At 34.0% G+C, this 27,330-nt stretch overlaps 1 protein-coding gene across 1 annotated transcript in view; it reads right to left on the bottom strand.

The window, feature by feature from the left end:
• Positions 1 to 18,826, bottom strand: part of Htr2c (5-hydroxytryptamine receptor 2C) — a 117,805-nt gene extending 98,979 nt beyond the window's left edge. The window contains exons 1-2 of the mRNA XM_077107279.1: positions 18,792 to 18,826; positions 14,491 to 14,804 (exon numbers count right to left, since the gene is read on the bottom strand). Of these exons, the coding sequence (XP_076963394.1) occupies positions 14,491 to 14,804; positions 18,792 to 18,826 (349 nt within the window). The remainder of the gene's footprint in view (positions 1 to 14,490; positions 14,805 to 18,791) is intronic.
• Positions 18,827 to 27,330: the final 8,504 nt, after the last annotated feature.

The raw sequence follows: 27,330 nt of genomic DNA, 5'->3' as shown, positions 1-27,330 counted from the left end.
AAAGTTCTAAGTGACATATCAAATGAAATAATTATAAAGAACAAGGGCTTTGGAATTTGTTAGGCCTGTGCTTAAAAATCAGTTGTGCCATTGCAAGTTCTGAAGTCTTAGGCACATTACTTCCTTAAACATTAGTTTCTTCATCTTTAAAATGTTTTTTAAAATAATAATAGGTATTATTTTATGAGGAGTAAATGAGTTAATACATGCAAACTCCTTCACAGAATATATGGGGAAATAGCATGTTCTCAATTAAGCCTAATATTATGAATGTGAAGATGAAATGTGGAGATTATAGTCTAGGGCTTTATAGAGTTACTAGTCAACAACTAGTAGTTTTCTCCATTTCTGGTCCTTATAGCCTTCTCAATTCCTATTAGCATACTTAAACAGTTGGTTAATTTTCTTGTACATACAGACCTATATCTTGGTAACAACAGACCCTTTAATAACTTTTACAGGAATTTTAGCTACCAGACTTAATTCTAATTATTAGATTTCTTTATGCAAGTGAACGAAAAAACTAGGCCTAATATACTTACCTCTTCAAAAAATTCAAAATTTTAGTAATCATTACTACTAGCCCTAATTTAGAAAAATAAGCAAAACAACTATAAGGAATTTTAAAAATTGTGAAAAGAATTACATTGGTGCTTCCTTGATTTAATTCAATTAAATGGCTATATATAAATTGTGTCATTTTCAAGTTATGAAAGTACTTCCTTTAAATAAGAAAAAATTAGCCAGGCATGGTGGCACACACCTGTAATCCTTGTGACTGGGGAGGCTGAGACAGGAGGATCAAAAGTTCAAAGCCAGCCTCAGCAATTTACTGAGACCTGTCTCAAAATAAAAAATATATAAGGGTGAGCATATGGTTCAGAGGTTGAGTGCCCCTGGGTTCAATTCCCAGCATCAAAAAAAAAAAAAAAAAAAGCTAAACTAGATAATGCATTTCCTCACTAAATAACCTAGAATCTACTTTTGTACACAGATGTTTGATTGCATGAGTTGAATGCTAGTGGTGAAGTGAGAAACCTATTTCCCCAAATCCCCAATGTGCCTAGTTTGGTAGAGATCTTGCAAATAAATTACAGACAAGGCTACCTGAAAAGAAATCACGACTATCAGAGGGAGGACCTGGAGTGGTATAATTGCATTGTGGTAAACTAAATATATAGATATTAAAGCATCGAAATGCCCAGTGGCAAATATCATGCGATAATGCCTGGGTAGAGAATCAGAACTTCAAGAATTAATTCTTTGTACATGTATAAATTCATCCAGTCACTTTAAAGGATACTCACATCAGGTGGCCCCAAATACTGGTAGGTGAAAATTATCCAAGAAAAGGGCTAACCTGGGGGAACTTGGCTGGAGAATCTTTCTTTTGGAGGATATCTATTTCATAATCACAGAAATTTGTCATAAAAATAATAATGATTCACAGTTTAAACCTGCAAAGCTATGTAGACCTACAAGTACATTATTTAAATAACTATAATTTTCTTTTTGCCTATTATTGTGGGAAGAGTATTTTTCCCAGTTGCTCCCACTCCTTATTTACAAAGTATATGTGCCTTTATGAAGCAAGTGTGCCACCTAGATCTTTGCTACTGTCCTGCCTCCACATCTCCAACTAGATTGTAAATTCCATGAAATAATGTCTTTATTTATTTATTTTTCACTGGGGATTTAACCCAGGCTTGCTCTACCACTATGCAACATTCCCAGCCCTATTTTTATTTTTTATTTGGAGACAGTGTCTGGCTAAGTAGCTGAGGATGCCTTGAACTTGTGATCCTTTTGCCTCAGTCTTTCATGTCACTGGGATTATAGGCATGCTTCCCATTATATCTATTTTCTGTTCTTGCTATATTTCATTGTCTTGCAGACACCTGAACTCACAATCCTCCTGCTTCAGCATCCCAAGCCACTGGGATTACAGGCGTGTGCCACTCACGCCAGACCAAAGATAATCTTCTTCTGCACATAGGAACAGTTTCATTTTTTATTTCTCCCTACCAATCTACATGCCTTTCTTCTTTTACCTTATTAAAATAGCTAGAGTTTTCTATGCAGTATTGTGTAATAAGTGACAAGAGCAGATACTCTTGTTTTACTCTTTTTTCTTTAGTTTTGACCGGCTTTATTTGCATATGATTTATATAAATAATTGTCATATTTGAGCTAAATTAAATTTATTGAAATGAATAGACAAAAATTGTATGTGGGATGTCATGTAATGTTTATACATTTATGCATCATGTAATATTTCAATCAGATTAAACACATTTATCTCCTCAAACATGTATCACTTTTTTCTCTATTTATTTAGTTAGTTTTTGTGGTACTGGGGGTTAAACTCAGGGCATTCTATCATTAAGCTTTTGTTTTATTTTAATTTTTAAATTTTGGGGTACCAGGGATTGAATTCAGGGGCACTCGACCACTGAGCCACATCCCCAGCCCTAGTTTGTATTTTATTTAGAGACAGGTCTCGCTGAGTTGCTTAAGGCCTCACTTTTGCTGAGTCCGGTTTTGAACTCACAATCCTCTTGCCTCAGGCTCCTGAGCCATTGGGATTACAGGCTTGTACCATTGTACCTGGCATGTATCACTCATTTAAGGTGAAAACATTAAAAATTATTTTCTCTAGTTTTTTTTTAAATGTACAGTATTTTATTGTTTTCTATAACCAACTTATTGTGCAATAGCAAACCAGTATTTCTTATGTCTATTTAACTGTATTATTCTGAATCTTAGGGGGAAAGCATAGAATCTTATACCTAGGTTCCACTATTTCCCCTGTTGTGGCCAGAAGAACCAACCTGTCATTGGTTATGGATTTTCTTGATAAATCCCTGTTTTGATTTATTTTTGTTTATGCCTATTGGTGATCCTGAGTTATAGGCCTCTCCAGAACCCAGCCTAGGATAAATGGGAGATAACTAGAAAGTCCAGGGAAGCCACAATAGTAACATTCTTCAAGTACTGAGTTCCCTAGTCAGTCTACCTTTTTTTTAAATTTATTTATTTTTTTACACTTTCAGCGTGCTTTATAATTGTCAAATTCCACATCGAAAATTTGGTTGTATTTAAATAAGGAGTAACAGGAAAACATAAACCTAATCTAGCTTGTATTTGTTTGTTTGTTTGGGATTTTTTTAGTACTGGGGATTGAGCCCTGGAGTGCTCTACCCCTGACCCATATCCTCAGCCCTTTTTATTTTTTATTTTGAGACAGGGTCTCTCTAAGTTGCTGAGACTGACCTTGAACTTGTGATTCTCCTGCATCAGTCTCCAGAATTGCTGGAATTACTTATAACCATGCATCACCACTGTCTATGCCATGTATGTTTTAGTAGTTATCAAATATAACAAAGTTTTCTTAAAAGATGAGCCTAGAGGAATTGTACTATGGAGCTTAGAGATATTTGAAATGATTTCTTGGTTTGCTAGAGCTGACTGTGGGTAAAGGAAACTAGAAATTTTGCCATGAGTGACAAAAGGAGAAGTTGCCAGGCTGGTAACTGAGGATGGGAATATTTGTGGCTGGATTTTGCTGGGGGAAGAATAGGGTGCTATTGGAACTTTCTTGTTAGCTATTTAAATACAGCTAATGTCCATAGGGCATTTTGCCAATCTGTATCCAGAAATAGAGTTTAAATTATTATTTGTCAACTATCTGTGTTTATGATGTTCTTAGGTATATTATATCAGTCAGTCAATTATTGATTATGAGTCATCAATTCTGGTGCACTGGACCAGCGGGCATGTACCCTCTATTTTGAGAAAGTTAAGCTTAGAAAGGGATGTGAGGGTGGCCTAGGAATGAAAAGAAAAACTTACTGGTCTAAGTAAAAAATACTGGGATTTTCACAAATTTCATAATGAATCTTCAAATACATTTAGACATTCTTCTAAGTTGTGCATTTTAGCCTCTGTTGTACTAACATAGGCATGTGCTAAGTCAGCCTAAGATATCAAATCCAAAGCTTTTCTGATTTAATGCTTCATTTCATTTAAACTTATTCTTGGCCTAAATATCTAATATCTGAGACTCTCTGTATCATCATATTAAAAAGTGAGTAAATTTCAGTAAATGTAATGTTATATTTTCACTTGTATTAAGAATTTGATGAGCTGGGTGCAATGGTGCATGCCTGTAATCCCAGTGGCTCAGGAGGCTGAGGCAGGAGGATCATGGGTTCAAAGCCACTATTAGCAACTTAGTGAGGTGCTAAGCAAATCAGAGAGACCCTTTCTCTAAATAAAATATTAAAAGGTATGGGGATGTGACTCAGTGGTTATGTGCCCCTGAGTTCAATCCCCAATACCCATTCCCAGGTCTCTGTTTGACATCTCTTCAATTTAATGTTCCTCACCTCTTTGCAAGAAGTTCCCTTTCATTATGAAAGTAGAGTTATTACCATAGCATATCATCCCTGAAGTTTGAAGTAATTGGTAGTTTTGAGGGAGAAATAAAAGTATAGTAATAGCCTAGCAATTATTATGGCAATAACAGTATTTTTAGACTAGAGACCTAAGGTCATCATCAAAATTCACACCTAGAAAAAAAATCTTCATGTATTCACAAAGACAAAAATATTTTGAAGCATACTATGAACTAAATACCTCAAAGACACCCCAAGGCCTTAGACACCAATGTTTGAGGCACTGAGCCAATTCACAAAAGCACCTTCATTTCTGCCAATACCTGGAAGCAAAATTTTAAACCATCAGACTTACCTTCTTGGCATTCTGGGGCATTGACTTCTAATTTTCTTTCAAATTAGCTTCCATCCGTGTCTTTTTCTCTCCCAATAAACTCCCCCCCCCCGACCATTTTTTTTTTTTTTTTTTAATGGCAGTGCTAGGAGCCTGATGTACATCAAGAGCAACAGCTTACCCACTGAGCTATATACTCCCAGACCCTGTCTTGACTTTTTAAAAGTAAACCATGAGTATCAAAATGGTATAATAAAAAAATGAGAATGATGAGTGTTAGAATCAGCTAGATCCAAGTTCAAATCCTAATTCTCCTATCAGCTGGTGTCTTCATGTAATGTTGAGCAAGTCAGAGCTGAATACTGTGTAAGCCTCATGAGACCAGGAATTCATTGTTATTCATTGTTATTGTTTTGTATACCAGCCACAGTACCAGGAAGAGTGCTTGGTATACAGTAACCTAACTATGTGACCATCTATGAATTACTGAATAACTCCATTCCTCTGTTACATTATATGTAAACTAAGGATGATAACAGAATCCAAATTTTTTTTTATGGTTTGTGAGAACTAAATGATATACTCAACAAATATTATCTGTAATAATTGTAGCTTCTTGTAAAGCTACATACACTTAATTATATGCTCTGCAACTTGCATAGAGAATTGCTTCTAGAGTGTGTCAGTGAGCTGAATAACAAATCTTTATATAATTAATTCACATAAATGGATATTGGGTATATATTTTAATTTCTTTAAAATGATGGAAATCAGAACACATTAAGCATGATACCTCAAGTATACACACAATGACAGGATAACAGGATGTGATATGAAAGCCAGAAATTATTTGAACAATAACAGGATAAATATTACAAATTCCGTGTTTTCAAGTAGTATTTAGCAGAGATGAAACTGTTCTTTTTTTTTTTTTTAAGAGTCCATTATGAGTTGAAATGCACTGATTCTATTCAATGATAACTCATATTTCTCTGCAGCTGAAGATGCCATTTAATCTGGATGAGACAAAGGAAAATGAAAAGAAGGGAGGGCGAAGGGAAGAGGAAAGACAATAGAATGAATGGGACATTACTTTCTTAGCTTTGAATTTGAATACACAACCAGGGTAACTCCACATCATGTACAACCACAAGAGTGGGGTCCTAAGTAGAATAAGTTTTATTCTATGTATCTATAATTTGCCAAAATATATTCTACTGTCATGTATAACTAAAAAGAACAACAACAACAACAAAAATAGTTGCACTTACACATAGCTGCATAAACTCAGAAAAAAATAAAACATGTCAAGTTGCCACAAGAAAAATGAGTATTTTCTGGCCTCCTAAAACAATATGAAGTTTAAAAAATCCTGGCTTTCATGATATGAAACTTCAAACTTAAGGTCTGTTAAGTGTATGGGAATTGAATGGATTCATATTAATAATGCAACTTTAATCTGAAAATAGTAGTTCTGTGACTAAAAACATATATAATGAAATATCATGGAAAAGTAAAAGGTAGGTTGAGGTTGCATCCAATTTATTATGAAATTAAACTTAGGGCCAGTGATATTTTTTTCTTAAATAATGTATGATTTGCTATGCTTTTGGTTAATGACTATAAATGCTTTCTTTGACATTTTTATTTGGTATCTACAAATCCTTGGTGAAGTGTAAGTTCAGATGTCTTACTCATTTTTTTATTAGGAGTTTATTTTTCTTGAGTTTTGAGAGTTCTTTATCCATTCTATATACAAATTCTCATTGGAAATGTTATCATTGAGTATTCTCTACCATTCTGTGTCTTTCCTTTCAATGACTCAAATTCAAAGAGCAGAAGTTTTTGATTTTGAGGAAGTTCAATTTAGCCATTATTTTTATGGTTCATAATTTTTGATGTCTTAGCTAAGTAAGAACTATTAGCCCAAACCCTATGTTGTGAGGATTTTATCCTGTTTTCTTCTAGAAGTTTAGTAGTTTGTATTTTATATTTATCTCTATATTTCATTTTGAGTTAATTTTCATAAGGTGTGAAAAACGAATTGAGATTCATTTTTTAAACATATGAATGTCCAATATTTTAAGCAACATCTGTGAAAATGACTACTTTCTTCCATTGAAATAACTTTGCCGGATTCTGTCAATTTCTGAATCTTTTATTCTGATCCATTCATATATGCATTTACCTTTCCTAAATACCATTCTTTATGATTGCTATAGCTTGACTATAAGTCCTCAAAGGAAGTATTATACATTTCTCAATTTTGCTTTCTTCAAAATTGTTTTGACTATCGTAATTCCTGTGCCTTCCCATATACACTTTAAAATCAACTTGTTGCTTTTTACAAAATAGTGCTAGTATTTTTATTGGAATTGTATTGAATCTACAGATCATTTGAGGGAGAACTGATGTCTTAAGAATATTGATTTTTCCAATTCACAATCAGGATATATTTCTCCATTTATTTGGATCTTCTTTTATTTCTTCAGTGTTTTGGAGTTTTCAGTGTATAACTCCATCACCTATTTTGGTAGATTCATACCTATTTGCATGGACTTTGATCATATTATAAATAGTGCCCTTTAATTTTGCCTTCCAATTTCCTTTGCTAGTTTATAGAAGTACAATTTGTGTATATGAGCTATGAGCTCTTATGACTTGCTAAACACTTATTAGTTATTCTAGTTATCTGAGAACACATTTTGCTGTCTTAACTTTTTTTTTTTTTTTGTAGGTGTGGGTACTGGGGATTGAACTCAGGTGCGCTCAACCACTGAGCCACATCCCCAGCCCTATTTTGTATTTTATTTAGAGACAGGGTCTCACTGAGTTGTTTAGTGCCTCGTTTTTGCTGAGGCTGGCTTTTAATTCATGATCCTTCTGCCTCCACCTACCGAGCTGCTGGGGTTCCAGGCCGCTCCACCATGCCCAGCTGTTCTAAATGTTTTAATTTTTTATGTTTACTTCTTTTTTGCCATTGAGAATTTCCATATTTCCATTAATTTCTATTCATTACTACATGGAATATTGTTACAGTAGCTGCTCTAAAGGTTTTTCCTGATTATTCCAGTATCTTGGTAATTTGAGTTTGGCATCTGTTGATAATTATTTCCTTTTAAGTATTTTTCACATTTCCTGGATATTTTTTATGTCAAGCAATTTTAGATTGTATCATGGATGTTTTGAGTGTTATAGTTTATAGACATTAGGTATAGTTAAAATCCTTCCAAGAATGCTGATTTTGTTCACTTGCTTGTTGTATATAGCAATGAATTCAGGTAGGTTTCAATCTAAAGTCCAATCTTAAGGGCTGGGTGTGGTGGCACACACCGGTAATCCTAGTGGCTAGGTAGGCTGAGACAGGAGTTCAAAGTCAGCCTCAGCAATGGTGAGGCACTAAGCAATGCAGTGAGACCCTATCTCTAAATAAAAGACAAAATAGGGCTGGGACTTGGCTTAGTGGCCAAGTGACACTGAGTTTAATCCCTGGTACTAAAAAATAAATCAATAAAAATGAAGTTCAATCTTGCCTCTGTGGACAGTGAATTCAATATCTTCTCTATTTTCCCAACCTCAGCTATACTGCTTGAGTCTATAATGCCAACGAGCCATGGAAGGCATGGTCTGAGATTTGGATGATTGTTCAAATATATTTAATTTTTTGAAGCTTTTCTATGCTTTTGGGGATATGTTGCTTTCATGTATCTTAGAATTGAGATTGATACCTATTTAGGTTCTTATACAAAATTAAGAAAACCTTTCTTCAGCTCTCTACTTCACAGGATTCACTCCCATAATTTGTGGCCCACAAAGGCCTCCTTTCCTGGTCCACTGGCCAAAAAGAAAGTTATCAGATTTTTGTTTGTTTGTTTTCAAAAATTTGGTACATGTGCTATCAAAGCGTAACTCTGACTAGAGTCTTCCCTCTGTTCAAAGCTAGGAGAGGAAAAAATGGAGGAAAAAGAGCTATTTCCCCTACATTAGGGGGCCTACAGAGCACCCTTTGTTAACTCTGTCCAGAAAGACTGGGTTTTAGCCACTTCTGCACACTATGCAGCTATGTGACAGTCCTGCCCTCCAGGGAAGGCTACTGGAAAAAAGAGAGAGAAAAAATGAAAAACCCATTTACATCTGTAAATTTGCATTTGTCTCCCTATTTGCCTTTTTTTTTTTTTTTAGTTATAGTAGTTGTTTTGATTTTTTCCCCAGAATTATTGATTAAATACACCAGAAGAGACAATCTTTAGCACGCTTACTCTGTTTTTAGAGCTTACATTATTAACCTTAATTTCAAATGATCCTAGATTTGTAGGGGCACCATTAAGTTAGATCCTGTGTCTTTTTGAAATCTTCCTGTTACTCTTTGAGTACTTTCTTACTTTTTAGCTCAAAAGATGTTCTAGTCTTTGGTTATAATTTCCCTGCCCCAACTCTGGAATTGAAGCCAGAATAGACAGGCAGTCAGTATAGATAGGTAAATCAAGTCAGGTCTATCAAGGAGGCCAATTTGAGTGAGTTCTGGAAGTTGGAGACTGCCCCCTGAGGGACTGAAATGTTAATTCCTGGGATCCGTGCCTCCAATCTTATCAAGAATCTGCCTCTGCTCCTATGTATTTCTGGGGTAACAGGTCCCAGGGATTCTCCCTCCCTAGGGGGAGCTATAAAGATGTTAATTAATGTGTAAGGGGCTGCTCCATCCAGCCCTTCCCCCATCCACCTGCTTCTCGCCTTTAGGCCATCCCTTGAGCTTTACAGGACCCAGTCACCAATGCTGGAAGGAGAGAGATAGGGGGAGAGGGCAGGAGAACAAAGGAATCCTAGGACATATAAAAAGGGCAGAACACCTGGCTTCTTGGGATACCAGGATATCAGCTATGGCCCCCTTCTCCCTCCCGGGAGAAGTCTGAGTTACCCTTTTTTAAAATAAACCCTGCTTTATATGCTTGCCTAGGTGTACTTCAACATGGTAACTGGTGGTATCAGAATTAGCCTTTTCTCCAAGGAGTCCCTGTTCCTGTTTGTGCTCATTTAATTTATGTAACATTGTTCTATGCACAGGAGTGAAAATGTAACAATGGTCCTTCACCTTCTGAATGTAGTCCTCATTGCTCTAGGGCTTATTAAAAAAAAAAAAAAAAAAAAAAAACTCTTTTCTTTCTTCTCCGCTTTCTGTAATAAGATTAGGGAGACAGTGTTATCTTTTCTTCCCCTAGTTAATTACCCTTGAACACAGCCACTACAGGAAGGAGAGGCCTGCTGAGGATGTGCGAAGTGAATAACTCCCAAATTAACAAATGAATCCTAACAGCCTTCAGGGAGCCATGGGGCCCACATACCAGAGCACACCTGGAATGTAACCCTTGAAGTTCCTTTAAAAGCTCCCTGTCCCTCCAGATTTGGACTGAAGTCCCCTGAGTTTCTGAGCAATAAAATTTCTTTTCTTTTCTGAGCAATAAAACCTTTTTCCTTTTTTCTCAAAACTGTGACCTCATTATTAATTTGGCATTGATTGGCATTGGGGACAAGGACTGAGCTTTCAGTTACAGAAAGAGCTAGGAAATCAATCTTAAGTATTTATCCATCATCTATTTTCAGCAAAAATTTATACTGATATCATGAATCCACCACTATATGACCCATTATTTCCTCTCCTTTCAAATTCCTAACTCCCTATGCAACAGAGAGACACCTGGCTTCTTTTATCTTTAATATGCCTATTTACTTATAATTCCAGATCACAAATAATCATTTCAGAATTTCTATTGTATATCAATGATAAAATTAAAAAATAGTATTTAGAGTTCATTTTCAGTTTTCTTTATCCTTAAACTGAGTGTATACAGTATGAATATTGTTATTTTTTAAAGTTATGTGGATTAGGTTTTTTGGTACTATTCACCTCATTGGTTATGTTATTACTATCAAATAGAGTTAGGGTCTTTTGATTCTTCTAATAATCCATGTCAGTTAATATAGAATTTCCTTATTCTTTCATATAGTTTCACGGTACTCCATTACAGTCATGTAGCACATAACAACATATTGATCAAAGTGGACCACATATGTAATGGGGGTCTCCTAAGACTGTATAGCCTAGTGACATTATGGCCATCTTAGTTTGTATACTATGATGTTTCCATAATGAAATTTCTCCAGTGACTCCTTCATTTCCCAGTATGAATCTCCATCATTAAGCAATGCATAATTTTATTTAAGTAATCTGCTACATATGGAATGTAGGTTGTTTAAAATATTTTGCAATTACAGTGCTCATATGAATAACCCTATATATTTTGCTATCATTAGAGTTTGTTATCCAGAGTAATTTATATAAATTTGCTGGGTTAAAATGCAAATGAATATGTAGTTTTGCTCAGTACTGCCAAACTAAACTTCTTAATAGTTGTACCAATTGACATTACCACAAGCAATATGAGAGTATTCATGTCCCCATAGCTTTGACACAGTGTGGTATTAAGCTTTTTATTTGTTATTATTTTTTTTTTTTTAAAGAGAGAGTGGGAGAGAGAGAGAATTTTTTTAATATTTATTTTTTAGTTCTCGGCGGACACAACATCTTTGTTTGTATGCGGTACTGAGGATCGAACTCCGGCCGCAAGCATGCCAGGCGAGCACGCTACCGCTTGAGCCACATCCCCAGCCCCAAGCTTTTTAAATTTCACCAATTTAGTAGGTTAAAAAAATGGGTATCACAGCGTCATTTATTTTACATTTCCCTTCTGAGATTAAACATATTTGCTTGTAATTAAGGATTATATATATAAATGTATATATTCTAATAGTCACAAATACATTTTAAGAACCTAAAATATACTTTAAAAATCACGAATAGATTGGGATTGTGCCTAAGTAGTAGAGCGCTTGCCTAACACATGCGAGGCCCTGGGTTTGATCCTTAGCACCACATAAAAATAAATAAATAAAGCTATTATGTTCAGCCACAACTAAAAAATAAATATTAAAAAAAAAAAAACCATGAAGTTACCTAGTGGTAGCTTAGCTCATTTTTTTGTAATGAGTGTTGGATTTTCCTCTCAGTTTTAAAGAATTTCTTTGTATATAAAGGGTATTAGCCCTTTATGATAAATAAAGCAAATATTTTCTGTGAGTCAGTTTCTGAACTTTGCTATTGTTAATTTTGCCATGTATCATTGTTTTTATTGTCATTATTGTTATGTCAAAGATATCAATCTGTTACTGTCTCTTTTAGATATGTTTTAATGTTTTTATTGGAAGGTTTTTCACATTTCTTCCTTCTAGTCTCTTTCTTTCTGTTTTATTTTCTATTTTTATGATGTTGGGGATCTAAACCAGGGTATTGAACATGCTAGGCAAGCATTCTACCATTGAGCTACCCCTCATCTCTTTTCTTGCTATTGTGGCTTTCTTTAACTGGTTATTTTTGAGTATTAATGTTACTGACTATTGCATGATAATGTTACACTCTGTTATCTTATTGAATATCTTAGTTTTAGTAGTTTTATCCTGGATAACTTTATTTCTTCTGCTGAAATTCTTCTGTTTCTTTCCATATTTAAAGGGATCAAATTGGGAGGAAGTCCTTCTTCTTCATCAGGTGGGGCATAGACAGTTAGGAACAGACTTTCTAATAGTGATTTTATATCAACCTTAGGCTTCCCAATAGCTTTCCTTTAGCCTCTGTCACCCAGTTTTTCCTGGAATGTTCTTCCCTTATACAACAAAATGCAGTAGGAGACTGAAATATAACTCAGTGTGATTTCTTGTTTTTGTACTTGAAGATAATTATGGGGCTGGGGATATAGCCCAGTCATAGAGTGCTTGCCTCACATGCACAAGGCCCTGGGTTCAATCCCCAGCACCTCAAATAAATAAATAAAGATAATTATGAATTTGAATGTTCTCCAGACTTGGTGGTGGTTTTATTTGTTCTTCTTGCTGTTCTTCATGGCAGGTAGATGTGTTATAAGATTTGTATTTATGCTAATGTCATTATTTGGCCCTCCACATATTTTTTTTTTTTTTTAAGGGAGAAATTTGCAAAATGGAACAAACACCATAGGACAAAGTATACCTTCTAAATCACAGTTTCGTTTCATTTAAATCACCGTTTCTTACTTAATTTTGGAGCTGTAGAGTGGAAAAATGTCCTCTGAGCAGGTCAAATAGGGATGCTTTGAAGATAATGCATGATTGAAATAGCAAAAATAAGAAAAGCCCATTTTCCAAGAATACTTTATAAAATACCTATTAAGATAATACATTTCCACTCTATATTCTGTGTATTTACAACAGGCTAATTCAACTTTAGGTTTCACAAGAGATGATTTTTATAGGCCTGCTGAAATTCTTTTTTAGAATTTGAGAACTTTTAATAATATTCTTTCTAGTCTAGTTCCTTTCGAAAATCCAGGGGACTGGAAGTCTATTTTACTCCTTTGTAAGATGAACATATCAGCAATTAAATTCAAACCAGGCTCTCCAGCTTTTTAATAAAGATATTTATAGAGAGGTGAGTATAGTGTTGTGCTTCTAGGGTCTCTGCTACTCAGGAGGCTGAGGCAGAAGCAGGATCCTTGAGCCTAGAGGTTCAAAGCCAGCCTGGACAATATAACAAGGTCCTATCTTAAAAAAAAAAAAAAAAAAAAAAATCTTTTTTTAAAATTTGTAGAATTGTATGTAATTTTGATGGTTTATCATAAATATTAGCCAAATCAGATGAGGTGGTGCATATCTAAAATCCCAGAGGGAGGATCACAAGTTTGAGGCCAGCCTGAGCAACTTAGCAAGACCCTGTCTCAAAATAAAAAAATTAAAAAATTTAAAAAAAAAAAAAAAAGAGAGAAAAGACTGGGAATGTAGTTCAGTAGTAAAATGCCATTAGGTGCAATCCCTAGTACCAAAGATAAATATTAGCCAAAGAACAAAACTTAGGTTACCATGAACACAACAAAGAGATGGCAGAAAAATCAAAAGAAAAATTTGAAGCCTCTCTAAAATCAACATACTAAAATACTCAATGCCTTAATTTTTATGGTGATGATGTGAACTTGATCTATACACTTACTAAATAATTTTGTTACCCCTGTCTGCTTGTACATACAAGAATTATAGACTTCATGAAGAAGAAGAAGAATTGTTATTGCTAAATAACTATTTCGGGCTAAACACTTAGTGTGTCAACATTTTAAAAGATCACTCAGGGCTACAGGGAAGCTCAGTGGTAGAACACTTGCTTAGCAGACATGAGGCCCTCAGTAATAGCCCTAGCACTGCCAAATTAAAAAAAAAAAAGATTATTTTAAAAATATTTTTTGAAGAAGATGTGACTGTTTTTCTTTTCTTTTCTTTCTTTCTTTTTTCTTTTTTTAATTAGAGATGGTACTTAGGGTTTGGGTACTGTCCAAAGTACAGGTGTGGAGGATATTTCTGTCATTGTCCCATTGTGTACATTGTAAGGCAAATATTCATTTATATTTACAAATGACATTGAAGAATAGAGCATCTATGCATAATTTTACTGTGTTATAAAATGTCTGTTTTGTTTTTTGGAAACAACTCTACTACTGATTTAATAAATCTAAATACACACAACCAATTCCTTGTATCAGGTTTCCAAATGTCACAGTTAAAATAAATAACTATATCCATGTTTACTATGCTACTTGGCACACATTTATACAATTAGACTTAAAAACTAATAGATTAAGAAACTAATTTTTAATTAGATTAAAAAACGAATAGAACTGGACTTACCATAGAGGATTGCAAGCAGAGACAGTGGCATGACAAGTAGTCCCACTAGCATATCAGCAATGGCTAGGGACATTAAGAAGTAATTGGTGGCATTGTGCAGTTTCTTTTCCATGCTAACTGCCATGATCACGAGAATGTTGCCACCTATTGTCATGATTATTATCACCACGATTGAAATTGCTGGCCAATTTTGTACCCCGTCTGGGAATTTAAAGCGTCCACCATCGGAGGTATTGAAAATGTCAGTTACTATGGCTGCCACTGGACTTACAGAAATATCAAATTGCCAAACCAGAAGGCCAACTAGGTGCACACTGAAAATTAAAAAGAAGAAGAAAAAAAAAACTCAATCAGTACATATTGTATTGCTTACATATGGATTACATATATATAATATATACTCATATATATATACTTATATATATTGCTTGTGTATATATTTCTTAAACAAAATAATTGCTTCTCCTTCAACATCCATGATGATGAGGATTTCTGCCCTCTTAATGAAACCTCTGTTTCTTTCTATCCAAAGGATAGTTTTACCGAATGACTACTGAGTTAAGCACTTAGTTTATTGAAATACATATAGATAACTCATTTAATTTCATATAACAACTACATGAGCTCAGTACTGATTTATATCCATTAGTAGATGAGAAGACTGAGGTAAAAACAGGTTAAGTAACTTTCTCAAGCCAATTTAGCCAGTAAACGGCAGGGCCAGGGCCCATTGCAGGTCTTACTGATTTCAAACACTTTTAACCTTTTACTGCAATCCAAAACCACAGTATTATTTGATTTATAATGATGACTTACTCTTTATATTTTGTAAAATTATTGTTTTTTAGATTTTTTTAAGGCAGCTGATAAGGGAATGAAGGGAGATTTTCTTAAAGGATCTAGTAACTGACAAGAAAATTGAAAGTTGCCTTTTTTTTGATCCAAAGTTAAGAAGGAATAAGTTGTCATCAGATCAACTTCAGGAAGGTATTCTAAAGAGGCACAGTAAACTGGTGGCATAGGACTGTAATCCCAGTGATTTGGGAGGCAAAGTCAGGAGGGTTGTTAATTTAAGGCCAGCCTCAGTAACTTAGTGAAACTCTGTCTCAAAATAAGAAATAAAAAAAGGGATGGGGGTGTAGCTAAGTGTAAAGTACCCCTGTGTTCAATCTCTTGAAAGAAAGAAAGAGATAGAAAAGAGGTACAATGGGTTTTGAGGATAGTACATGTTGATTTCTTTTTAGAACTCTCCCTATCTGCTCACATTTGCAAAGTGACTGTATGTGGGTCAACAATCCTATCTCATATCCAAACTACTTACTCATGCACTTCTGATTGTTGACCAACATACAGATCAGACAATCAAGGCCAACCTGGGTAACATAGCAAGATCTCATCTCTCAAACAAAAAGATATGTGTTATAGTTAAACTGTGATTGATATACATAAAAATTATTGAAATGATGAACCAAATAAATAGAAAGAAGTTATTTGCTCTCAGCTTTAATTACTCTGTCATTGTATTTAGCATGTGGCCAATGTCCTGGTCACATGACCTGTAGGATTTTTTCGACCAGTCACTTAACCTTTCAAAATTTCAATTTCCTCATCTGTACAAGGATGATCTCTATCACAGGTGGTTGTAAAAATTAAATGATATATTATATGTAAAATCCTGAAAACACTACCTGTGTAATAATAGGACCTCAATAAACATTAAGGTTTACCTTGTTTCTGCTTTCAAACTGGGATTTTTGATTTTATTTTTGTTGGCGCTGGGGATTAAACCCAGGACATTGCACATTACTAACCCTACATTCTACTACTGAGCTATATACCTCCAGCCTGTCTTCAGTCATAAAGGTATTTTATGGTTGTTATATATCCACTCATCTATATCAAAATTTGCCCCAAATTTGTCTTTATTTTATTTCAAGATAATATATACCTATGCATAACTGGGCTCAGATGATTTTTATTTATTTTATCATTGTATTGTATTGTATTTTGGTGCTCAAGAACTGAACCCAGGAATTTGCGTATGCTAAGCACACACTCTACCACAGAGCTACACCACCACCCCCTTCAGATAGTGATTTTAAAGCCAGTGTCTTTTCTGGCCTAACTGATGAAATACCTGCCCTACTGAATTATTTTTTTTTTCTCATTTCAATTAGCTAATGATCATATCAAGTAGTCTCATGTGAAGTTGTGCTCAAATAATATGCTATATACTCAGTTGTCAGTTGTAGAACCACAAATATATGTATCCTTAAACCCAGAAAAATAAGGTTCCAGGAAAATATAAAGTCCAACTTCAAATATTCAAAGTCAATTTAAAACCATCTAATATTTTCACATGTCTCTAAAAATGGTAGAGGAGTACAGGACAAAATTGTACATAACAAAATTATACATGAAACAAACCACATTTAAATTATTAATTTTGTAATTTGAATATCTTAGAATTGGGGGGGTTGAAAAAATACTTTAAGTAGTTGTCTTGCCTATCTCTACTGATCAAAAAATATTTTTCTTTTATATTAAAGAGTCCATGAAAGAAATACTGAATTACTGAGAAGTCATATAGAATTTAAATCTATCTGCTCTACACATTACAAAATAAATTGATGGTGCTGGGATAGATTTTGAAAGGACATTTACTTCAGTTTCCTGGTTTCAATTAAATTCAGTTCAATAAAGTCTTATTGAGCACCACTTATAGTCAAGGTTTTATGGTTTTTGTTGCACTTCCATCCTGTTTCTATAGTTTTATAATCAAGAATTGGCTTTATTATAATTAAACCTAATTTTTAATACTTATATGCTTAGTGAAATATATAAAATCCTTCTACAAAGAAGAAATAATTTAGGTTTTGCTCCTTCACTTACGCTAAATGTTATTAAGCTCACAGGAATCTTATAAAATATGTATTCAACATCATAATTTCTCTCTGAACAATGCAAATAATTTACTCATTGCTACTAAAATTTTAATGAAAATGTAATTTTACACTTAGTAGATAAAAAGATAATTTCTAAGTCTGAATACATTTTAAATCTACTGAGCTTTGGCATGACATATGACAATGGAGTTTAATAGAAGAGATGAATGATCTCCTGTTTCTCTCAAGAGAACAGAAAAAATCGTATATAAATTTTTAAATTTCATAGTAGAATACTTTTAAGGCAGCCCTACATTTTAGCATATGGTTTTAGATACTCAGTTGGTATAGACTCAGAGAGGAGGAAGATTTGTTCTTTCATCTTCCTTTTTTTTTTTTAGGGCTTGAACCCAGGGGCATTTAACTTCTTTTTTTCCTCTTCTTTATCATTGTTTTTCATCTTTTCCTTTCTCTATTGTCTGCTCTAATTCTCTTGGAATCATGCATACTTGAGACTATCATCACTGTAATGCCATCCAAGATGGGCTACAATGACCATATTCTAGAGGATCCATGCTAATTTTTTTTTTTTTTAATTTGTAGTGGTAGATGGACAGCATGCCTTTGTTTTATTTATTTTTTATATGTGATGCTAAGGATCTAACCCAGTGCCTCACATATGCTAGGCAAGTGTTCTGCCATTGAGCAGATGGGTTTTTATAGGATATGGTAAACTTTTCCCTGGGCCAGCTCCTTTACAGGAATCATAAAGGAGATCATGTAGACACAAGGAGCTTCTCAAAGGTATTGCTCAGAATTGACACTGGTTTGGATCTATTTTTCTGTGCCCATTTCCTTACAGAATAGATTTTGGTTAGATCAAATACCCCTCTTATGTTGCATTCTATATACTTCACTACTGGGATTATATCAAGAATTCCCTGGATGGTGCTGTTTTCTTCTGTCCAGCTACATCCCCCAACCCTTAACCCTAACTTCTGACCTTTATTTTTGCAGTTTTATTCTTCACAAAATCAGATACTTATAAAGGCATTTTATTTTCTTGACTGCTCAGGTCATTCAGGAAGAAAAAGGAAAGAACTTTCCTCCTTTCTAAGTTTTATCCATGGAGAAACCAATCATGACACTTGAGATAATTTGAATTGAGAGTATCATCACCACATTATTTATTTGAGGACATGAACTCCAATATTTGATGAGAATCCAAATTATTGTCTTTTCCCATTTATTATATTTAAATAGGAAACAACCATAATATTAATCTTTTGATGTACAAGTCATTTACACACATTGAGTCAGATATTGCTGAGTGTCATACAGAAGCATTTTTAACATCTTTAAGAAAGCTATTATAAAAGTTAATTCTATTTAAAGAATAAGTAATAGCGTCCTTACAGGAACGAGTGCACCGCGTTCCTTAGGTTCACCATGATTGCTTCGGTCTTTTAGCAACCACAGCTTAGAATTGAGGAGAAGAAATTAGAAGACTGTATTTATCATCTTCTCCTTTCTGGGGAGAGAAAAGAAAAGAAAAAGAAAAAGATTATTAGTTAAAAGTCCAAAGAACTTGTACAATAACCAATTAAATAAATTTAAATATACTTATTTAGTGATAAAAAAAACAGCCAACACTTAATTTAGGAAACAGGTAAACATGTTATACTGAAAGTGATAAAGAATGGAAAAGAGTAGATTTTTAATTTATTTATCATTACACAACCATCACAATTTTTCTAAAATTTCTTGTATAAACTTTATTTATATGAGGCTCTATTAAACCTTCTTCTATTGGAGTACATATAGCTTCAAATCAATGTCTTAAGAAAGGAATTAAGAACATATCCTTGAGTTGCAAAGCAATGGGAGAATGTATAATGTATAATTAATTAGCATGTCTGAAAGGTAAAGGTTTTTTGTTATAATAACATGGAAAATTAAAACAAATTTTAAAAGTTTTTATAAAGTAAACACATTTTGTACAACATTTGTAGTTTTCTTTTCCTTCAAAGAGAAGCATTCTGCATTCACATGGAAAGTTCTATTCATACTTGTGCATTAACCATCAATGCTCTCCAGAGGGCAGCAACAACAGGTTTATGCCAAAATAAATGAATTGATCAAGTTTGCTATATTAAATATAGCAACAGTCCTATGTACTAAACAGTTAGTAGCCAATAGTCATTATGTTACCATCAGAGCATATGGAGTAATATTGAAAATTGCAAACAAAGGGTCAGTTGCACTAATGATTGAAGCAAAAATCTCTAGTTTCTTTTGTGGAAAGAAATGAATTCAGGACCAATGTAACTCCACATCATGTATGACAACAAAAATGGGAAGTTAGACTCCATGTATGGGTGATACGTCAAAATTCTTTCTACTGTCATGTATAACTAAAAAGAACAAATAAAAAATTTTTAAAAAGATGTGATAAGGTGGTGGGGGCACTAGGGAAGGATGGCATTACCTTAGATTAGTTAGAGGGAAGTGATAGGAAGGGAGGGGAGGGGATGTGGGGATAGGAAAGATAGTAGAATGGAACCAACATTATTACTGTATGTATATATGTGACTACATGACCAATATGATTCTGCAACATGTACACTCAGAAAAATGAGAAATTATATCGCATCTATGTATGATATATCAAAGTGCATAAATGCATTCTACTGTCATGTTTAACTAATTAAAACAAATAAAAAAAATTTTTAAAAAAAGATATGATAATACATCTTCCAAGATAATCAAGAAAGAAACATGAGGGGCTGGGGATGTGGCTCAAGCGGTAGTGCGCTCGCCTGGCATGCGTGCGGCCCAGGTTCGATCCTCAGCACCACATACAAACAAAGAAAGATGTTGTGTCTGCCGAAAACTAAAAAATAAATATTAAAAAAAAAAAAATTCTCTCTCTCTCTCTCTCAAAATAAAATAAATAAATTAATTAGTTTAAAAAAAAAAAAAGAAAGAAACATGAAATTCAAATGTCTTACCAAAGAATTTCTTATAGGCTATTTTCAAAGTTATATGTTGTATCATACAACCCAACCGAATAGTTACATAGTGAATTATTCATCACTTGGTACTCACTCTATTTGGTACATGAAGGTGTGGGTCAAGAGTGGACCAAAAGCAAATATGCTGAGAATCTCTAGGGCTCTCCTTGTGAAAATGCATCTTTATGGAGTGGAACCTGTCACTATCAATCCTTACCTCCTCGACGTTGAAGAAATATGCATTGTGAATTCTAGTGACTAACATGGAGACACTTTGGTTTTTTTGCTTAGAAATTTCTAACTGGGAATAGTGTGGTTAAATCTCTGTTCTCTATTTTGTTTTTTCTCTATTTTCTATTTAGGATTTTGATTACATGCTCTTCCCACACCAAACATCTAACTATATTCCTTTCTGGGATTATAAAGCTATTCTAAGAGTCAGGACTGTGATGCTAAATTTGCACGCACTCAGCTGTCAATGAGAATTTTGGGGTATGTGTGTGTGAGAGACAGAGACAGAGAAATAGAGAGTTGAATACTGAGAACGTGGCATAACAGTGAAAATCATCCATTTTGTCTAGTTTGTAAATGTTTTCAAGGCGTATGATAATGAAAATATGTCTTGATAATCTTTCCTTGGTGTTTTCTAGCTCCTTTCAGAAATTTGGAAGTAAAATTTCACTAGAACAAACTGCATCTCCCTATGTTTCCCATCTCATTTAAAGAGCACTGTTTTTCTAATCATTTTAGCTATCAATGTAATGTTTTTCTCTCATCTTTATCTCTCAGCATTCACTTTTCAGTTCTGTTAGTACTAGTACAAAGAAATCTATCTCAAAACCATCCCCTAGTACAGCAAATACATAAAATATGGCCTCCCAGTATTTAGGAACTCAAAATATTTCGTGGAAGTAAGTGATATCAGTCAGACTGTTAGGCCATTTTTGGTCCATAAAATCCTGCCAGACAATACATAAATCCTTTTTTTCTGGAAGGCCTGGAACTAAGTGATAGAAAAACTGGTAAGGAAGACCAATAAATATCAATATTCTTTACCCTTTTTCTTTTTAGCTCTCAAAAAATATCTAACTCCTTCTCTTTTCCTAATGCTAAAGTCATGAAATGGTTTTTTATATTTACTTTTGAGGTATCCAAAAGGGTTTAAAGATTGAGTAAAATATTCTGTGTGTTAATGCACTGTAACAAAACAATTGAAATTGTATTTTCCATAGCTTGATATGATAATCATCTCATTAAAAGAAAGTATTATTATCCATATTCTCAGCCATGGTAGAATTATATATTATTGTTACTCAAAATATTATATTGTCTTAAAAATTAACCAACTAATTGATGCTTTTTACATTTTCCTGGGAAATATAGACAAGATTAAATAGATTAAAGATTAAATAGCAAATATTTATTTTTCTAAGTGTCAATTTCATTAATTAAGAGCAAATAATAATCATAAAAGTCTATTATGTACATAGATCTCCAATTTACTAATGAAAATGTTTTTCTTCTTTATTAAAGTTTGTGTTCTCTTATTTATTTCATTTTGAAAAGATTTTTTTTTTTTTTTTTGGTAGAACCAAAGATCAAATCTAGGACCTTGCTCATGCTAGGTAAATGCTCTACCACTGAGCTACAACCCCAGCTGCAAATTTGCCTTTTTAAAAATGTTGATTAAATCTGACAGAAAATGCTTCTGAACTGAATGTAAAAGTTTAGGAATATAATATGACAGGAATAAATTATATAAACTATGTAACATAAATTATGCTTTCTTATATATTTCCCCAAATAACTAGGTCAGTATGATATTTTGCATTGAGAAATGTTCTGTAAGTAATTCTACAAAAAGGGAAAGGGATGAAAAAATCTTGTAAGCCTTGGATAAGGTCTATTAATAAGTGAAATAAAAAATCACTCTAAACTTTCTGATCTGCATACCTCTCAGACTCCAGTCTTTCATAATGGAACTCTCAGAGTTGTACAAACATAAAAAGAATACCTATATTAAATTTGAGGAAAATCTGAATTTTATAAAATGAAAAAAATCACTTGTGAGAGAATTGACTAATTTTTAGTGAGAATTTAGAGGACTCATATAGAAACTGTGTTAAAATATATAATACAGGGCTAAGGATCTGACTCCGTGGTAGAGTGCTTGCCTAGCATAAGGATGTGGTTAAATACACCCGGGTTCAATCCCTAGGCCCAAAGTCAAGAGATCCTACTTAGGATAAAGGAAGAACTATTATTTTGTCTAAATTGTCTCTGGAGAGGATAAAAGTTTATGACTTTCCTGAAAACCCTGAACATTTCCTTGCATCCTCTAAAACTGACCATTTAGAATTCATTTTTATCTTTACTTTTCCCCACTTTGGTATTGAAGAAATATTGGGCATGTCTTGATCATACTTTATTTTTAAAAGTTATATATAATTTTTATATATATGCATATATATAATTTATATATATAATTTATATATATGCATATATATAATTTATATATATGCATATATAATTTATATATGTATATATATTTGATAGACTTTTATTTTGTTTATTTCTATGTGGTGCTGAGAATTGAACTCAATTCCTCACACACTTGCTCGGCAAGTGCTCTACCACTGAGCTACAATCCCAGCCCCCACATTTTCTGTCCTTAAACTGTTTTTTAGTCATTCTTACCCAGACCTGGACAAACATAATATTGAATTGTTTAAATAGAAAGTGTCAGCATTTTTACTGATGCTTTAACAAAAATTGGACAATATTGACTAACCCAAGAAAGATAGAGTTTATACTAGATTTCTAGAAATTTCATGAGTTCATCTTAGTGATGTGGCAGATTATTTCCTATGATACTGAAGAGATTAATTCTGAATATGTAGTCAACAGAAGATTCCTGGCTGGCTTTTTATAATAAAGCATTTAAGAATTTGATATGTAATATTACATATAAAAGAGGGGCTTTTGTCAGTTTTCACCATTCAGAAATTATGAACTCATAATTCAAAAATTTTCCCTCTAGATATTATACCCATTGAGCTTACAGCAGATGGCTATATGAAAAATGAATTAGTCACAAATGTTCAGAATAGTCCTGGAAAGATAATGTTAATACAGCACAGATTTATGATAAGTTTGAAAATACTCTTTTAATTCAAAAATTATCCTTGGGACTAATGAATATTTCAAGAATGTTCCTTTCCATTTCAAATGTACTCTAGAGATTATCTCACAAAAAAACAGATTTGTCATAGTAAAAACTCACCTTTGCCAAATATAATCAAATCAGATAACTATTTATGACTTTGGTGGAAATTTTCCTGGTTATTATTATTATCATTTAATATTTTTTAGTTGTAGATGGACACAATACCTTTATTTTATTTATTTATTTTTATGTGGTGCTGAGGATCAAACCCAGTGCCTCACATGTGCTAGGCAAGTGCTCTGTCACTGAGCCCCAGCCCCAGCCCCTTTCCTGGTTATTATAACCAATGAAATTAAAGACTGTTCATCCACCAGTAAACATGGGATCTTCCAAAGTGGTAAATACATTTGGAAATATATTCTCTAAAGTAAAATAAAATTTAAGCTTTTATCTCCAATTAAAAGGTCTTAATGTATTCTACAATTGTGAATTTGCAGAACTCCCAGGGCTGAAAAATTAGAAGTGATTAAATAATCTAGTGCCTTGTCTTTAGACAGGTCTACATTTAAGCCACTTCAGAAAGTTTGACAACTGATATTCTTTAGAACAATCTTAAGGAATGGCAATTTCATAACCTTCCATGGTTCAGCCATCTGCTTTCTCAGAAAATATTATTTGGTCGCCAAAAAGCCTCAGGCTAATAGACTGCAATGGAAATAATTAGTTCTAAGTCAAGTACAAGATCTATACCACATGATATTACCATACTAGCAGGTAAGTTATTGCACTTTTGCTTGACTTGCTCCAGAATGCAGTGTTTTGGACTTAAATAAACCTGGACACTTCTCCCAATGGTATACCATTGGGAAATCTAACAGTTCTCAATATGCAGTTTCTTTTATTTATTTATTTATTTATTTATTTATTTTTAGTTCTCGGCAGGCACAACATCTTTGTTGGTATGTGGTGCTGAGGATTAAACCCAGGCCGCACGCATGCCAGGCGAGCGCGCTACCGCTTGAGCCACATCCCCAGCCCTCAATATGCAGTTTCATTTCTGTGGTCTTACAATTTCTTATCCGGACTGCAGGGAGCATAAACTGGCTGGGACTCTGGGTCTCTCCTAGACAGTTCCTTAGCTCCCATAATAATAAGGTATCATTCAATTTGAGGTAACTCTGGTGCTCATACTCTTTTCTCTCTCTCTCGCTCGCTCTCTCTCTCTCTCTCTCTCTCTCTTTATTTTTCTTTCGTACCAGGGATTGAACCCAGTAGTGTTTAACCACTGAGCAACATCCCCAGCCCTTTTTTATATTTTATTTTGAGACAGGGTCTCCCTAAGTTGCTGAGGCTAACCTCCAACTTGCGATCCTCCTACCTCAGCCTCCTTAGCTGATACTTTCACCCCCTCTCTCTTCTCCAAATAATGCAAGTGGTTGTTGAGACAAATGTAACTATTCCTCTTATGCTTGGAATGAAAACGAAACACATTCTCCTGATTTGTATTTTCTAAATGCTTCTGCTTGACTTATTTTGTGAGGCTTTATTTTTGTGTGTTTTTACAATGCTAGATATGGAAATCAGGGCCTCAAGCATACTAAGCAAGTAATCTATCACTGAGTTGCACCCCCAACCGCTTGAAAGGGATTATTGCTAAAATGAGTGAGACTTAATGAGACAGTTAACTCATAAAATCTACAGTGGGTAAGATCCTAGGTTTTGCACAGCTAGATCTATTCCATTTACCTAAAATAGCATTGCAAAGAGGAACAGCTTCCAAATTAGAGAGTTAATGTAGCTATTGCAAATCATTCCATGATTGTAGTAAAGATAGTAGAAAATCTGTCTTAGTGGGCAGCACGCCCAGCAATTTGAAGATGCTTTCTCCATAGGTGGTAGTAGAACTATCCCTGAATTATCTCAGCATAAGTAGCCAAATAGCAGAGTAAACTGAAGACTTTTAAAGAGCTGAGTTAATGGGAAACCCATATGTTACATTTCTGTGTTGGAGACCAACTCCAAATGATTTGCACGACTGAAGACTGTAAACAGTACTTTCATGTATTTGAGTATTGCCCATTATAGTTAGGTGCTACCCAAGAGCTGAGCATATGATAATAAACAAGGTAGATAAGGGCCCTGCTCACATGGGGCTTACATTCTAGTAGGAGAAACAAGCAATAAACATGTAAACAAACAGGTAGGGTAATCTCAGTGATAGTTGCTGTGAATAAAATCAAATTGCACAATGGGATCAAGAACAATGGGAGAAAAACATTAGCTAGACCTATAATAAATGTAGCCATAGCTTGAGAATATTCATATATATATATATATATATATATATTTTTTTTTTTTTTTTTTCTACTGGGGATTGAACCCAGGAGTGATCAACCACTGAGCCATAACCCAGCCCTTTTTTGTATTTTATTTAGAGACCAGGGTCTCACTGACTTGATTAGGACTTCCCTAAATTGCTGTGTCTGGCTTTGAACTGAAGATCCTCCTTCCTCCACCTCCCGGGCCTCTGGGATTACAGGTGCGCACTATAGCCACTTGCTGAGGCCATATATTTTTAAAATATCATGATATGTGAAAAACATTAGCAGGCTCTTGTGAGCTAAAATTGTTATTTAAAAAATTGTTATTTTATACTGGTGAGGTAGGCACATGACAAGGGACACCAATGGAATAGTTTAAAATTTTCTGTTCGTTGGATTTTATTTTTGCAAGCAAGAAAAATAATACCATCTTTATCTTTTGCCAAGACATTTACATTCAATTTAGCTGCATACTAAAATGCATTCTCATTCCCATTTAGAAAGGCATCTCCTCCCCCACAGGCAACTTCCACTTCACAATTCATTGGATTAAGAGATCACGAACTAGGGGCGATCTAGCAAACATTTCCACACTTGATCTTAGCCAAAAGGCCGAGAAGCGATAGCAAACATTTCCTTTAGGGTTGTAGAGGGTTCCAGTCGAGCCGCAAGAAGCGAAAAATTCAATCAGTTGCCCGGATGTATTTATTGCCAAATAACTGGGTACTTGGATACATCTGGACAGCCGAATGAACTCTTAACTCCTCATTTCTCCCACAGCTCTTCGTTTGACAGCTTCAGAAAGTCCTATATAAAGGGGAGAAAAACAAACAAAAAAAGCCTCGACGGAGCTGAAAGATCAGTGTTTCTGCTTTTGCTGTCCCACCTGAAAAAAGAACCATCCCTGCCATAGTTTTATGACTTATTACTATAAAATGTATATGATTCTCAAAAATTCAATAATGCCTGTCAATAACAGGTTAATAATGCAAAATTAAAATATGTTACGAATACAGAAAATGGACTTAAAATGAAAATGAATTAATTTGTATAATTGATAATTTCAGTAATGCCTAATTCATTCTAATATCAATCAGCACTTCAGATATTAAATATGTGTAGGGTAACATGTAGGTCATTAGGCTGGGTCCTCGGAGGTATGGATTTTAGTCCTGATTCTATCATTGGTTGATTTGTGACTTAGAATAAGTGGCTAAACCTCTCCTGGGTCTCAGGGTTTTCATCCATGACATTGAGGGTTCACAATAGGAGACCTCTTACCCTACCCCTTCTTGCTCTGAATTCCTGTGAACTTTTTAAAATAAATATTTGACATTATTATGTACTATTTTACAAAGAAGATACTTCCAAAAAGTTTAGCTATAATTAGATTCTACTTGTTACTGTCAATTTATATTGTGTGTCTGTGTGTGTGTGTATTAGTTGTAGATGGA

Source organism: Callospermophilus lateralis, chromosome X (assembly GCF_048772815.1).
Source record: "Callospermophilus lateralis isolate mCalLat2 chromosome X, mCalLat2.hap1, whole genome shotgun sequence".
NCBI classification, from domain to species: Eukaryota; Metazoa; Chordata; class Mammalia; order Rodentia; family Sciuridae; genus Callospermophilus; species Callospermophilus lateralis.
Note: the sequence above shows the minus strand (reverse complement) of the source record. Positions and strands in the feature narration are given on the sequence as shown.